The sequence below is a fragment of the Schistocerca cancellata genome, chromosome 2 (genome assembly GCF_023864275.1).
Source record: "Schistocerca cancellata isolate TAMUIC-IGC-003103 chromosome 2, iqSchCanc2.1, whole genome shotgun sequence".
NCBI classification, from domain to species: Eukaryota; Metazoa; Arthropoda; class Insecta; order Orthoptera; family Acrididae; genus Schistocerca; species Schistocerca cancellata.
Window position 1 is genome coordinate 796290466 of NC_064627.1, and position 17447 is coordinate 796307912.

Consider the following 17447-nt stretch of genomic DNA (forward strand, 5'->3'; position numbering starts at 1 on the left):
AATACTAATAGTCTGTTTTTTAATGGTATTCTCTCCTCACTTCCTAGATTTCCTGAATGTAAGATTGTTTAAGGTTACTAAGTCATAATGCTATTTTGTAACAATAGAAAATGTCAGAATGAACAGACTTCATTAATGTCACGTAGTTATGTTTAGCTATTATTACTTTCTCTTCTAGAAAATTCTACAGAAACCTCTCCGTGATTATCAAGGCAGCGGTGAGAGAACAATTTTTTCAGAGCAGATAAATATAAGTAAAAACTGTGTATGAATATTCACAAGACACAACCAAAAAATGCAAAAAGAAAAAAAGGAATTCATTTCCCTTCAATAGTCAACAGTATTCATAGATAAAACATGCTTAAAATGTAAAGGTAACAACTGAGAAAATAAAAAGTAACAAAACATGAATCAGATGAAAAACACTTCTTTACAGACCATGAAAGGAAGGTAACAGTCAAATAACCTATCTGCTAAAGCTATGTATTAATGTAACAGATGCATTCACTTGAAAATAAAAGTAATACAAGCATTCATGAACTACATACATATACTGAAACAATGTAAATTATTACATTCACAAAATGATGCAATGAACCACATAAAAACATTCAAGGATTAAAGTAAGTAAGTAAAATTTCAGGATTGAAACACAAACATTAAACAAAAATTCTGATAGTATGTGGGGACATACTGGATACCTGTTGAGAACAGGGATATCATTAGTGTTAATTGAAACATGCAGTGTGGCACCTACCGACAGCATTATCCCCCAGTGGTAACAAAGGATGAGCTGATAAACTGGTCCCCACGTTCACTACACTCGAGTGGACCGAGCTCGAATGTCGGAACGACTGAGACCTGGGGACGAGAAGAGGAAGGGAATAAGCAGCACGCATGCCACCAGTTCATACTAGGTGCCCACATACACATTATAGAAGCTCTCTGCTTCTGTTCTACATTTTTCTTTTCAAGAAGAAATTTCAAACTTTGCATGCTTTTTACTGGTAATCTTTTGCACAGAACTGGAACTAACAAGTGCTCTCAGTTTTCAACAAAAAAGTGCAATTAGAACAACCTGTCAAGAGCAAGGACAGCTTTTATAAATGGGCATTACAGAATTAAGTAAAAATGTACATAATCTATTACTTTAATACAAATTTTACATTCTGATGTACAGGCTAGATTGATGCACATTTATCTGTTAAACTCAAGAGGGCACATACATGCAACCAATAGTCTTGACAAATTAACTAATAGAGCATAAATAAATAGAGTAGCTTCTCAGCTGATGTAAGTATCTTTTCCAATTTCTGGCAAAGAGCATAAAGCATAAATACCTACAGGCCACCTACAAATCAGAAAAGTAGCAGCAATACATATTTATCTTCTGAAAATCTTTAATTTGCCAAACTTCAGTAAATCAAATGGCAGTAAATATTCAAAATACATTGCTATTATCGCGCTACTGATATTTGAAAGTTTCTTTATATATTCAGACATGGTGTAATTGAGATGACAATTTTGGCATTGTCTGTTGCTGTGCTTGAGTGACATCCAAATGGCATGACAAAACTAAGAATACAAAATTGGGCCCCTGGATCTACTGATCACACTAGCTACAGCTATTACCAAAGACTAATTATGCTTATCTATATTACTTAAAGCAGAATTCAACTTTTGGTGAATAAGTAAATAATATATTGGAACGCGAATGTAAAAGCATTACTTTCAACCCTCCCCCTCCCCCTCCACCCCCCCTCATTCAATAGCACACCAATTAGACACAATGGCATTTCTTATGATTTAAGAGTTATTTTCTGTTGTAAAAAAATCACAAAAAATCATATTTTTCAGCTATTCAGTTATAAAAATTGCATCTGAATCCATTCAGATCCTAGGACCCTTTATATACTACTGTGAAAACTGCCACCTGCAAATTCTGCAGAACATAATATTTCGGAAAACCACCCACAATGACAATCATAATTTCCTTTAATCACAAAAACTACATACTGGGTTAAAGTAATGTAGTTAACAGCTACAGGAATTTGAGTTGTAACATTAAATGATAAATGCAAAAGTTTTCTATTCATAAGATAAATTGCTTAATCACAATCAAAATAACACCAATTATTATGATTGTTGCTGTTACTATTTACAAAGTAAATATTTTGTGGACTTGCATTTAATTATGTTTTTATTCATGTTAGGGAAAGGGGAACAGAAGAGTTACTACACGTATTTGGCACTTAAAAATGCAATGATGAATTGAAATCTAGCTTTGCCCCAAGCATATAAATAACAGAAAGCAGATCCCAGAGTCACTCTTCACTCGATTGCACACTACACACTGAATCCCGCAGTACTATGTTGTAAGACTTTTGGTGGAGGTGGTTTACTGGTACTTTCCTATTACCTCTCAATGAACTGTGATTATGTACCTTTGCCACATAGACGACTGTGGTGATTATTCATTCAGTGCAGTGTTGTAATTGTATTGCTGTTAAAGAAGGGCACAGAAATTAAGAGGTGGGAGAGAGGATAACTTAATGCAACTCCATAACCCACCCCTCTTGAATAACACCAAGGTGCACATCTAGCTGAACATCACCATGTGGTGACACATTATCAGTATGCTGGTGGCCCCTACTCCATGAGAGACTACAGACGGCCTTGGCATTTGCCCCATAACAATGCCACACAATCTAGTGACCAGCAATTGCAAGTCAGGTCCTCTCAACCAAATTTTGGTGACTGAAATTTCTGCTACCATTAGAATTCAAACCAAACTCCAGAGTGGATGCTAGGATGTGTTAGCAAGATTAGCTACAGAAGCTGTATCTGTTAATTCAAAATGAATCAGTTGTTGAAGCACGAGTTAAAATTTTTGGATGAATATGTTTTCCACTTTCTCTTCTCTGCTTTGGCAAATGAACCATATAATAACCAAGCAAATGTATGGTGTTTCCTTTATATTCCCCTTAGTATACAAGCACAAACTTATAAAACAGACATCGGTGTCAATGACATTAATTACTGAAGTGACAATGACCTTACAATGAAAATAGATGTGTTCGAAATTGCTCTGTGGTGCAACATAAAGCCAGAAAACATATGTTTACTTACCATACAGAAAGGCACTAACAGGTGAACAGTATCACTCTGATGAACAAACTGACTGCTGGCTTTTGGAAACTCAAGTTACTTTACATGTAAAAATGGAAAAAGAGTGGGAAGAGTAATGAAAAAGAATTTTTTATAATATTATACAAGGAAATCATCCAGTAGAGTTGCTCATGAGAAAGAACAATACACGATGAAACAGACAGTAACAATGTGTTTGTTCACTGATTATATCTCATTCTATCCTATTGAAATTCTCTTTGTTCATGTCCAGAATGACTTTTCTGCACAGTATTGAGAAAAGTTCTTTACCACCACAGACTTTTTTCAGCACTTATGACAACTTCCTAAACTTTGTCTCTCTTTTTATTCATGACCTGGAGCCATTTTTGTTTCCTCCAGCACCTATAGTTTTCCCTTACCTTTTCTTACTTTTCACCTCTTCCTTTGCTTCAATGGTACCATAAACTTATCAGCTTCAGAAACATTTTATTGTTTGTTGGTCTTGTCAGTCATTTCTGGAAAACACAATTTTGTCTCTCTTTGAACTACTTTAAGTCAAATGCTGATTTTTAATCTGCTGAGATGATATTTCTTCCATTGTCAGCTAGTGCAAGTTTCATTTTAGGCTATTGTTTACAGTCAGAATCTTCTATACAGACAATTATTGTCTTCTAGTTACTGCCACTTCAGTTTCACCATTTAAGTAATTTTTTCCCTTAGATTCTTTTGTCTCTAATATCCCCCCCCCCCTCCCCAAATTTTTTGCCAATTTATAAATGGCCTAGTTTATACAGTCATATTCAAATAGTAAACATATTCTAATTGGTAATTTTTCCTTGGTATAAAACAAGAAAGGAATTGAAAGATTGTGAGAAGTAAACCAAACACATAGCAAAATGTCAACCTTGTACTATGTGAAGGTGATATAAAACACATAAAAACACTTACTACGTGCATGTAAAATTGTTAAGAGCACTGTGTTGTGTGTTGGAATAAAGCAATAAACTGTCACGTTTATGTACAGCAAACACTACTAGTGAAAACAATAAATATAGTGCAGCTGTTTTATCTTGATCTCCTTGTCTCTTTCATAAAATAAACTCTCAAATTCGCCCTTTTCTAATTCGACCAATACCTTCTTCTCCTACACACCCCATTCAAAAGTTTTTCATTTTCCTTGCCATGGTGCAACAGCCCAAAGTGGAATGGTATTCGTCATGAGAAAAGTTGGCCCACTACCTCAATTACAAAACAATGATAAGTGATTAATATTGCATTAGTACGAGCGCATATTTATGTTTCAGATCTAAAATTTTCTAAAAAAAAAAAAAAAAAAAAAAAAAAAAAAAGTGTTACAGATGTCTAATGTGAAGAGAGAAGTGAAATGAATACAGACATTAATGTGTAACAGCAAGGCAGAAACTCAGTAGAAAATCATCACATGCAATAGAGAAGCGGGCTGCCAGGATATACAACGAAAGCCATCCACTACAAAACAACTATTGCTAAAAATGCTAAAATGTCGTTCTTTTATCAACAATAAATGATTTCATATTGTTTTAGTATTGGCTCAGTGGCAGAGCAGTTGAGCTTTTGGTCTTGAGCTGACCACAGTTTAAGTTGAGGTATTGATCCAGATCTGTCTAAAGCAACAAACACCTAAGGGGTGAGTCAACTTTATAGGGTTCTTTAAAGACATGTGAAATCAGTGATAAATTCTGGTCTATGGAGTACGTTCAATTATAATTTAATGGAGTTCTGAACATTGGTAATTTTACAGAACAGTAAAGTAACCGAATTTGACTAAGATTTTAGCATTTGAACACAAGACTAAGCAATGAATAAAAGTTGCACTAATCTTTAATGATCACATAAGGATTATAATTTTAGGAGTAACTCAGGGTAGGTCAAAGAAAGATTAAATGAAACTAGAGGATTATCCAATAGTTATTTGATACAGTGTAGTTTGCATTGCAAAGCATCGGCTGTAAAGAGCAGTGTCTGCTGGTCTTATGGTTGGATAACTCTACCATTTGCCTTTAGAGCTTGTAATACTCTCAATGCTGTGTAAATAATAGGGACCATTCATTAGTAGCTGGACATTTGACGAGCCTCCTAGGAGCCTGTTTCGTCAAATTTGCTATCTTTTCTATGAATTTATGGAACAATTTAAAATAATGAAAGGAATTTTTAGTCACTCTTATTGTGTTAAATGTAGCATCATTTGGATAAGTACAGTAGCTAGCAGCCAACACCTGGAAAGGATGAGTTTTGCAACCTTTAATAAAGCAGTGGTGGCAAATTTTTTTGACAGTTCAAGTGATAGGATTGTGGGCAACACACTAGACTCAGTTTCAGTGAATGTGCTGACCAGCTGACAAATGCATTTCATTCGTATAAAAAAATACTGTTTCTTATTTTTATCGTAGCTGGATTTACTCAAAATGTTGTCGATTTCCATTCAATTCATAACATAGTAGTAATAGAAAAAAGAATATCATCACTATCATCACAGTGTGTGTGTGTGTGTGTGTGTGTGTGTGTGTGTGTTCAGATTGAACACTGCAGAATTTGCCTTGTCAGTAGTGTTAGCATCATGACTTGATCTTAGGTGCCAGGACTGGTACTGTGACATAACACTGAAACGCAAGTGTCAGTGTGTATTATAGTTGAACAAAGACAGCATGAGTCTGGACAAGATGACCAGGACTTTACTCATAAAACTGTTTCATCAACAGCAATGGTGCTGCTGTTGTTCACAAGTATAAAAGCATTCAAGAATATGGGGAAGTCCTCTTTCTGCACCGAGGTTGAAGAACATGATTCATAAGTTCAAATTAACTAGCGATCTGGGAATAGTTCCTGGGAGAGGATAACAGGTGATTGTGACATGAGTGGTTGAAGAAGTTACTGTTGCCTTGGCTGAGAATGTTGGACACAATGTGTGATCTTCAAGTGTGCACGAGCTATGTCACGACAGCTGAATATTCCATGGTCCACCATTTGAAAAGTACTATGAAAAATTGTGAAATAGTATCTCTAGTGTGGTTGCAGGATGTTGTGGCAACAGATGATCATCCCACTGAGCAATGTTTTTAGCCTGAAACATAAATACTGTTTGCAATTAGCAAATGGTACCATCTCATGTGAAGAATAAACTGTGTTTCTTTGAATTGTTTATTTGTTATTTCACTTCTGCATGTCCTCACAAATGTTCCACAAAGTTTCATTGTCCTACAATTAGTCGTTTTTCATGAGGCCTTCTCAAGTAGCAAAAGTTTAATTATGACCATCCTGTCCATTAAAAAAAATTCCAGAATCAATTTCATTTAACTGAAAGAAGGGGATGAATACATCAAAGAAATACTGATTGCAATCAAATAAATAAAAGATTTTTTCAGAAGATATGTATGCAAAGTTAGAGGAATTTCTTCCAGGAGGTAATATTAATGATAAATTTTCAGCTATATGTGTATAAGTATATCATCTGTAAACGAAATAAAATACACATGATCACATCAAAATCCATTCTATTGCAGTTAAATTCACAGACTACTAATGTAGTGTGATAATACAACTGTTAATTATTCATTTATGTCATATGCCTACAGTAATGCAGTCCTAAGCATATATGATCCCTGGACTTACAAATACGAATATACATAAATTAATTATCAAAACTAGAAGTATTCCCTTCTATCAAGAGGAACATCTAAGGGATTTGTAACTAACATCTGAACTAAATTAGAGCTACGACACACAGAGAGCTAGAGGATAGTTACAAGAGTCACTGCAATATGTTACTCCCTACCATCTTAGAATAGTACATAACATTGTGGCGTATGTCAAATGCTCTCCAACCTCATTCCATTTCCAAATTCAAAAGCTAGTGTAAAAATCCAGTTTGGTTATGAAAGGTGAATACCATTTCAGTTGACATTTTTTATACTCGAGAATCAGTTCAGTAATTAGAGGAAATGAGAGCAGAGTGCGCATGTGCCCCCCCCCCCCCCCCCCCACACACACACACACCAGTGTAATAAAGAAATTGTGAAAATTAGACAGATACATTGTATCAGATAACACTAGATACGCAAAGATATCTGCAGAATAAAATTATCACAAAAATATATAGAAAATGGGAGGCAGGAAAAATCAATAGTTTAATCAAAAGGATGGCAGAGAATGAATACTATCGAAATTGCCCTGCACTGACAATGCGGTCATTAGAAATGCAGCACAATCTCAGACTGCACAAAGATGGTGAAGGAATTCTATAATGCCATTTCCGAAAGAATTATCTCGGCACTAGCCTTAACTGATTTTGCAAAACCATGTAAAACCTGGATGGCCAGATGGGAACCTGAGTCTTGTTACTCTGAGACATGCATCTGATGCATTAATCATTGTACTGTCTCACTCAGTGGTGCATAATAAGAAAAGAGATTGGAGACAACTTCCCCAGTAAAAATTATAAAATGTCTGGTTAACCATCAACTTAAAATGCTCACAGTTGTCTATCTGCTCTAACAAACATGAATTTCTTTTTTTTTTTTTTTTTTTACTCTGCTGATATGTTGTTGTCTCTTTGTAACTATAAGACCTACAGTATTTCCTCTAGTACTGCCTGTTTTGTAGTCAAAGACCTACAATATTTCCCTCTAATACTGCCTGTTCTGTTATCTGCTCAAGACATCTACCTGACACATTCATTCACAATTATTTCACAACACTGCTACCTTTAGAGCCAGTAATGTGTGTGTAGTTTTTTCCTGTGAACAGTATACAAATTAGTCATTCCATACCAGTATTGAATGCTCAGGATATTATGCTCTTGTGAGTTTAGTTAATCTTACGAAATTCCTGTCCAATTTTTTCAAATGACATCAGATGATGTTCCCCACTTTTTCATATACTTGCACAATAATCGGTTGTGCAGTTGTCAAACTTAAGTTCCAGCATACAAAGTGTTCAGACGACTTATGGGAATGCAGTCAGGTGATGTGTTCTACAGTTGTGAAAGATGTCACCCAGCTGCATTCTCATAAGTTATTTGAATGTTTCACCATGGGTAGCCATATTCACAGACAGCAAATAAAATATACCACAGCTGTAACACATGAAGAAAAGATGGTCTCTGCTGCAAATTAGTAACTCTATACCAACTCTGAAAGATACAAACAAATAATACGCCAAAATTCTCTTCACTGCTGACAGAAGGTGGTGCAGGGAGCAAAGGAAGTGAACTCCACCCAATACATACACACAGCCACAGGGAAAGGAGCTGCGCAGGGGGAGCAAGCTCTACATTCCCCGTGTAAAGCTGGCACTACCCATGTGCTTTGTTGTTTGTATCGAGTTTCAGCATGAAAGTAGATGTGACACATGCAAATCACTAAAGTTATTCTGAAAAGTCACAGGTGACACTTGCAATGGGCTAAGAAATGCTTCATCACTTGCTTTGAAACAAACAAGCTACTAGTGTAACATGACATTCATGACGACTGCTATAATGCTATACCAAAGCATAGTTATTGTTAGATGTGTAGCATACACAAAACATTTCTCAAGAAACTGTTTGTGAATATTTTTTTCCTTCTTCTTTAGATTATTCATTTTGTTTCCTGCTTTGCTTTGAAGAGGTATGTTTAGGCATAACATTATCTAAAAATAAATTATAATACATTTCCAGGAAAAAATTTTCCATCAGCAATATTTGACTGCAAAGATGAGGAAAGCTGGTGGGATCAAACTCTTTAAAGATTTTGTGCCAGCAGCCTGCAGTTAAATCAAATCTCTCCATAGTCATTCATGGAGAGGGACAGCATGTGATACTGTTATTCATTTTCTGCCCACTGAATTGTGAACTTCAGCTGTCATGGGCTATGTATTGACATGTAACTACACACTCCCTTCCTTTTATCCCACACTCATCTGTAACGATGCAAAAGCAACACTTCAATGGACTCATCACTGTCACCCAAACAAACAGAAACACACTTGACACCTCATGACAGATCGGAATACAGCAAAAGTAAAGCACTTCTACTAGAACCACAGACAGCAATTCTGTTTTACTGCACTGTTCATAACACTCAAGTGGTTAAGTGCGACACTTACACTAGAACCTTGAACAGTAGTTCTGGTTTACAGCAATGTACACACCTCTAAAGCTATTGATAATGTGACTCCATCTGGCCCCAAATAATTTCAGCATGTGATCACCTAGAGTTTTACTGTACTGAAGATGGTAATATTGGAGTTACACACCCTTGTTTCATACTGCAATAATAAGTGTTATGACATTTGTGCAATGAAGACTGGTTGGTTGGTTGGTTGAGGGTTAGGGACTACAAAACAGAAAAATATTTGAACTGACTTTTTCAAATTTCTTATGCATGAGGCACCTTATCTTATTTCTCTAGCTTCTCCTTGCCTAGCATGTGTTCCTATCTCCAACAGCTTCTACATTTTTCTCTTCCTTCATGCCCATCTACCTACAAATTTCTCATAAAAATTGTTTTGTAGATGAACTACCTATTGCTTCTCAATAAATTTCTTATCACGGAGAGCTTTCAGGGAAAACAAAATAATTATCAATCTGAAATCATCTACAACAGAACTTTTACAGTAATGGTATTTTGAATACCAATGAGCACCACTACACGATTCCATAATAAAACCAAGCAAAATTTCTTCATTTTCATCTGCATCACAAGTAATGCTTTCTAGATCTGACCAAAACCCATGAGGTTAAACTATATTTGTTTCTGATGGAATAATAAAGAATTTTTGGTACAAATACTGAAGTACTTTTAAATATATGTTGTGAGTGTATTTTCTGTCATAAGAGCTTTGTTTTTCCTCACAGAATTTCACTTTAACAGTTTGTTACACTGGTTTGCTGACAAAAACTCATGAGAAATTGCTTTGTTCTGAACGGATATTTACTTCAAATCCAGTTTCACTGCTCCACAGTTTAAGGGTCCACCATGTTAATCTGACTCTCAAATGAAACCTTCAGCTTTTCACATGTACTAAAATGACTGATATTCTCAGTACAATACTTACAAAATATTGATGATTCATCTCCACATACAATTCTTACTTTTTTCGACACCCTCCATTGACAGCTTAAGGGGTAACACAAATGTAGAATTTTCATAGAACCATTCTTTTGTTGGTTTAAAAGATGCTTTGAACCTTCTAAAATATGAGGTAAAAAGTCTAACCCCTGAAAAAATTTTGTGCTATGGAATTCCAAGGACCTCCTCTAGCACTCACATGACCCAAAACAGCCTACCTGCATCAACTAGATACCCCCTGTTGTGTCTAGGTATAGTCTGAAGCAATTCAAAACAATAATACATTAGCTTGGCATCAGCAAGTGTCAGTACATGTACAAAAAAGCTATCTTTTCACTTCAAACCTTGATTTTTGTGTACAATATTGACCGCTGATGGTTTGTTTTTGATCTTACAGTATATAGCTTTGTCTTTCAAGTAAGAATGAGTGGTAAGAAAATGTACTTGGGCATAAAAGGCAAGAAAACTTCATACTCAATGCAGCATTGAAGCAGTATGTCATCAAAGCATCCAATGAATAGATATGAGGCTGAGAGCAGTTCAGAAGTATTCAGTGACCCTGCTAAGAAACTGAAAGACAGTGACCAGGATTTTGATGTAAATTACAGATTGAGCATTAGAATAATAAATTTTTCTACCAACTCAACAAGTGAAATGTAAAATGTGCAATGCTGACAACAAAGTCCTCAAGACTTAAGTTTCCCAGTAATTACTGTTTATCCAAACTGCTCAAGAGATGTAGCAAGTAGTAAGTTTATACAGAATGCATATGAAATCAACCATTGCATCATCCTAGCAATGCCCCTGCTTGGAACAGGGCCAAAGCCTTGTCAAGTTTTGTGCATTCATGGAATTACAATGACAAATTTGTTCAATCTTTCTATAACTAGTGGATATGATTTTGAGTGCAATGGCAACACTACAACAGGTCAGTGCTGGGATAGCACATTAATGGCAAGAGTTTTTCTAAAAGTAGCATTTTTTCATTTGTTCATATCTGTAACACTTTTCAAAACTTCAAACATGTTTTTCTCGGAATATGATTTTTCAAAATGGCATGCAGCAAACTCCAACAATTTTCAGTCTTTTTATTCAAAAATTTAACCACAATTTTGAAATAACACTTCAAAGTGGAATGCCTAGATTTTCAATTAGTGAATTTAAACAATATTTATTAAAAAAGACTGTTTTTGGTGAAAATTGAATGACTTTATTCATTCACCAATCACACAAAAATAGTATTTCTAAAATCCCCTACATGGTTGACAAGCTGCATGTAGAGTACATAAACTTTTTTTTCTTTTTACCAGATTCCAATTGGCACCAGTTATAGCACACTCAACAGATCACTTCAAATTCAACTGCCTCGGGAGAACTGCTGCAGTGTCGCCATTTTGTAAGATTTTCTGACAAAAATTTTTTGTCCTATACTTAAATATATGCTCAGAAATTGCAACAAGTATTATTTCTCCTGCCCAAAAAAAGTTGTCAAGAAACACTGTTTTTTTAGGCCATTACATTGGTGTTACCGTTTAAGAAATTTTTTTTTTTTTTGGGGGGGGGGGGGGGGGGGCTTCAGATAATTTTCTGTGTATTAAACTTTCTAGTACAATTTCTCCGATAACTTTTGGTCTAAAACTGTCTGTTTCAAATTTCTTCATTACATATGAAAAGATTCTGACATTTTCTTTCCTATTATTCCCATTATTTTTGTTTCGTTGACTCCCCATGTACACAATCTCATAAATTGCATTATCACTGTATACTAGTCCTCTGCACAAAACAGTTTCAATGTTCAGGTGTTAATAATTATTCTCCTCTTTATACACTGATATTTTTACTATACTTTTTCCTATATTGTACATGTTCTTGTGCTTTTTCCCAGTGCTGTGACAGTTACAACAAACTGCTGAATACATTCTTAATAATATCACTGCATTCTACAAATTCGCTCTCATTTATTCTTGTATTGTAACTGCTAATTGATTACTCACTACTATGGCTTTTTAAGACATTCTTCTATATTCCACTGAAGTTTCACATCATTACTTTGAGATATTCACTGCTTCTTTCAAAAGCAACAGACATGTTTAACTCACTTCTATCTTATGTTTGACATACCATAACATCTAAATGTATGCATACAAGAAATTTAATTGTTGGTGAGAACAGCACTTGATGATATGAAACCATTAAGTATGAACCATGTTAACATATACTAGATTTCCTTATAATAACTAACATACATTTAGAATCACATCAACTTGATTACTTGTAGTATAAAAACAAACTGTGTTTTGTGGAGTCAGTATCATCCTAAGTCAAATATATTTGTGAGTGAATGATTTAGAGACAGCTCCTGTGTTGGAGAGAGAATGTTCCTGTCATTATGGCAAATGGAAAAGTTTAGTGTGTCACACTACTAACATGCCTCCATTCCATACTCGCAGGAAAACTGTCACTGGACACGTGAAGTGCTTAAAAACATCATGTGAACTGACGGATCAAATTACAAATTGTTACACACTTATGGTAGGAAATCAGTAATTGAATATGAGCAGGAAGAAATGCAGTCAATGACAGTCAAACACAGGACAGACAAGATGTGCAATATCAGCTCATCTGACACCACTGAGATCTTGGATATCCACTGATTGGTTGTGTGGGTATTGGCCTTTACATACAACTCCATGTAATGTTAATGAGAGTACCTTGGGTACCATCACCAGAAAGTACTTCAGTACAGGCAAAACTGTCACTGCTAAGAGCTCAATGGCAAGAGCAACAATGACTTGATGGCAAGCTGTCACTGATGATCTCAGACTGTAAGAGAACATAGGCAGGCCACAGCGCTGCAACTCACTTGTCAGTTCAATACTGGACATCAACAATCAGTGACTAACCACATCATTGATTACCACCTACTGACTGTGGTTTATGGAAGCCAACATCACATCCTGGTATGTACACCACAGTCCATCATATCTCGCACAGCACAAGACGATACCACACTCACAGGATAACTGTCACTCAACACGCAAAGTGTATAAAAATGTCATGTGAATTGATGGGTCAAAATACAAATTGTTACACACTTATGGTAGGGAATAAGTAACTGAATATGAGCATGACATAATGCACATAATGCATGACAAGACACCATTCAGGCAAGTGGTAGAGGATTCTCCTGTGAGAGATGTTTACAGGAATGAAATGGAGTTTTTTATATTTATGTGCTAAACAATAAAGGAAATTTCTGTCTCATGATATGCATTTATTGGTTTACCTAAACCACCCCTCAGATGACCTGCACGTTCAGCAAGACAATGCACCACCCAACTGCTAATGAACTGTGTCGGATAATCATAGGTTTGTTTAACTCGCAGGAGAGCACCAGGGAAATGTTGAAAAATCTGAACTGTCAAAAGCTTGAAGATAGATACCAGGACTGCAGAGACAACATCAGACTAATTATGGCACACAAATGGGTATTCCTGTAGCTGTCTTTCCATGATCTATACACAGCTGGAACAGGAAGATATTGTAACAACAGCAAGCAGTACAACAGCAAGTAACTTCTGCCATGCACTTCATAGTGGTTTCCAGAGTATCTATGAGGATGTACAACAGTTTAAAAAGGCCTTGGACCTAGCTCCCACTTATCTCCATTATATGTGTGTGGTAGTTTAGCAGTCACAGATTAAAGCTTTCGTTGTCTCAAGAAGTTCTTGATGTAAAGCATCACCATCCAGGGAAGAAAGATGTGTTATACACTACCAAGTATTTGTTGTCAATCTGTTAGCTCATGAGTGTATGTCTGCTTCGAAAAATGATTATTCACATGTGAACATCCATTTTTATCACAATATTGCAATTAAAGGTAGCTGCCTCTAAAAGTTATGAAAAAGTTGACTTGAAATAGGTTTTGCAGGAATATCATCACTGAAATGAAAGCTGCTTCAAGCCTGTGATGAAGAGGCAACCTGTGAAGGAGCAATGAGATGAGGAGATAACTTATGGTTTTACAAACAGACTGAGCCTTTAATAGAACAAAACACAATCTACAAGAGCATCAAATGCTGGGAATGATACACTAAAGTGAGAATGTGAAATAACACAAGGAATAAGATGGAGGACAGAACACAACGAGGAGAAGGAAAAACTTTAAAAAAGTTAAATGCTATAAAAACTGCATCATCTGTAAGCAAGGTTATGAATGAAGACCATAGCAAGTTCCATATTAAGGCAAAACATATTTCAGTAAATTCTATGTAGTGTTAGTCCTACACACAGTCAATAAATGGATTAAAACTTTCCATCCATTCCCATGTGAATCAGTCAGGTGTTAAAACTAAAGAAACAGAGAGAAAGATGAAATATTAAATTCCATATTTAATAATGCATTATTGCACTGCAATTTAAAGGGATGATATTGTGGATATCATCTTCAAAACACATTTTGAATAGAGTTACTGGTAACATCATGCCTGATGCAAAAGTTTTACTGCATGAGCAGTGAAAATGTCACAAGTAACAAACTTTTTATTTTCATTATTTTGCGGGGCATTAGCAACAAAAAAGTTTTTAATGGGTTTGAAATTAAGTGTAAAACAATTTAAGCAGCACACGCCAGGAAAGTTCCCAGGAAGCACGAATGTTGTCTACTCCATATTTAATTGGCGTTTTGAGTGACATCTCGTGACAATGATGGTAGCTGCGAGCTACTGATGTCTTGCCTGTTCAACCGACTGCTGTCGCAGCATGGTGCAAGTTACAGCTACTTGCCAGATGCCTGGCTGTAATGCCAGTATGGCATAGACCAGCCAACTGAAATGGAATTTGGTGTGAGCAACAGCCACTTGCCAGTTCCAGTGCTGGTCTGGTATGAGCTACATCTCCTGCATTAGCTTTCCCATGTTTCCTAATATAACATTGCTACAAAGCACCCTTTGCCATGCATCACTGGTGCAAAACACCTTCTGCCACATGCAAGTGGTACAAAGCACTCTTCGCCTCACAACATTGGTAGGTTGCACCCTCTGCACACACAACATTGGTATGAAGCATCCTAGGCCACAGAACATTGGTACAGAGCACCTTCTGCCACACAATATCTGTAGGAAATAGGGAAACTCTACAGGTACAGCAGACATACATCATCATCATCATCATCATCAGCCAATTCAATCATTAGATGATGTGGCCTCTTCGAGTTGTGGATTCAGGTAGGCTTTCAGAAGTCTTCTCCAAGTGGGACGGTCTTGGGCAGTTCTCTGCCGGGTGTTACCAGCGATCTTCTTGATGTCTTTGTCCCATCTGTTTGGTGGTCTTCCGCTAGGCCTCCGGTGCTCTCTCGGACTCCACTCCAGTGCTAGCTTCGTCCATCTGTTGTCTTTTCTTCTTGCGACATGGCCAGCCCACTGCCATTTCAAGAAACCTACTCTCTCTAAGATGTCATTAACCTCCGTCACAGACCGGATGTCGTCTGCCCTTTTCCTGTCCTTTCTTGTATAGCCCAGCATTGATCTCTCCATGGCCTCCTGTGCTGTCCTAAGTTTCCCTTTTGTGAATGAGTTCAGTGTCCGTGTCTCACAGTCATACGTCATCACAGGAAGAATGCATTGATCAAATACTGCTTTCTTCAGATTTACTGGCATTTTTTATCTGAATGCTTTTGAATTCTTCCCAAATGCTTGCCAGCCAAGCTCGATGCTTCGATAGATACGTAAGACAGCCCAATTGCAGCACCAGGTTGTGCGAGCTACTGCAATTCGAAGGAGTTTCCATTCAAAACTACGTGGCTGTGGGACTGTTTTCAAAGCAGTTGAGGAGTTTAATTCAGCATAGCACTGTATCAAAATCCCTACAGTAGTTCCTGAGATAGCCTGAACATACAAACACAACCATGGTGGGGTACTTAATTTTATATATGTACAGAAGATACATACAGATACTGGAAATCAAATTGCTATTGCACCTGGAAGCTGTTAGATGGCCAGTCTGCAAATGGGATTAGTTAGTCGGCTGACAGTTTCAGATATTTAGCAATACAGACATATTAACATAAGATTTCCACTCAGACTAGAACTGCCTCTGTTTCTTCAAGTTGTGCAAGAAATTTTGCCAGATCACACTCACTGCTGATACATTATTGACACATTCCCTGTAGTTCACCCATTTCACATTAGATAATCAAGGGAAAGGAACACAACAAATTGGTTGTGATAGCAAACTGCAATGTCTTATTATCATTAGGATCATCATCATCCATCCAAGCGTTAGGCCTCCTGAACTGTTATGGTCTCATTGGAAAGTTCTCCTGCCATCTTTTCATTGGTCGAACTTGTGATCTTACACCATTGCCGTGATAGTGTAACATGGATTTTGGGATCTCCTTCAAGCTCATTCACTGTAGATGTTTTCTCCCATCGTTTTGAAAGTTTTGAATATTGGTTTTTTTCATGCATCAGCCTTTTTCATAGCTGAGTCATCAATGTGTCACCAAATCCTACAATTTCTTGGTCGAAACTTGAAATCATGAATTATGCCCTTCCAGTTGGTTGCTAGCCGACAGGAAGCAAGTCCAATGATGGGGCTGCCACCTTCTAGCTTCTGGACCAACTTTAGACGTTATTTCAGCCAACCTTAACACAGTGAACAGATAATGTTGGTAGCAGCCTCTTCTAACTGAGAAGCAGATGCTAAATGGTGGTTTCAAGAGAGTTCCTCTGCACTGTCTAGTAACTAATCTGGAAATTACTGTTTATCTTAGATTAATGGCATTTGAGACATACATAATAGCCCTTTATGCATTAATATGAAAACAAAAACGGATGGTGCTGGTCTTTTTGATTAGTGTGTCCTCTTGTACTCTCCAAATTATATTAATATTTTCCGAAGTACCTTTTTACTCATTAGTTCCCTGTATTCTGAAAAGTAGAACAGATCATCAACTACCTTAAAAATGTACATGCCATAGAAGAGCACCTACAACATGCATTTTCTGGTATCTACAATCAATTTTAGCTCCTAGAACTTGCATGGATATCAATTTCCTGCATGCACAAGGAAAAGTGTTCATGCTTAAAAAACAATCAGCATTTATATGAGAATTAAATAAGAAACAAGTAAGAAATAATATTATCTAAAAAAGCTTGTGACTGAACTCAACATATAAAAAATTCAAGCAATTTCCATATAATGAAATAATGATGTGTGCAATTGTGATAGTAC

The 17447-nt window shown here is 36.4% G+C and overlaps 1 protein-coding gene across 1 annotated transcript in view; it reads right to left on the reverse strand.

The window, feature by feature from the left end:
- LOC126162648 (FERM, ARHGEF and pleckstrin domain-containing protein 1) overlaps positions 1 to 17447 on the reverse strand; it is a 707909-nt gene that overhangs the window by 155589 nt on the left and 534873 nt on the right. The window contains exon 10 of the mRNA XM_049919284.1: positions 758 to 861. Coding sequence (XP_049775241.1) covers positions 758 to 861 — 104 coding nt within the window. The remainder of the gene's footprint in view (positions 1 to 757; positions 862 to 17447) is intronic.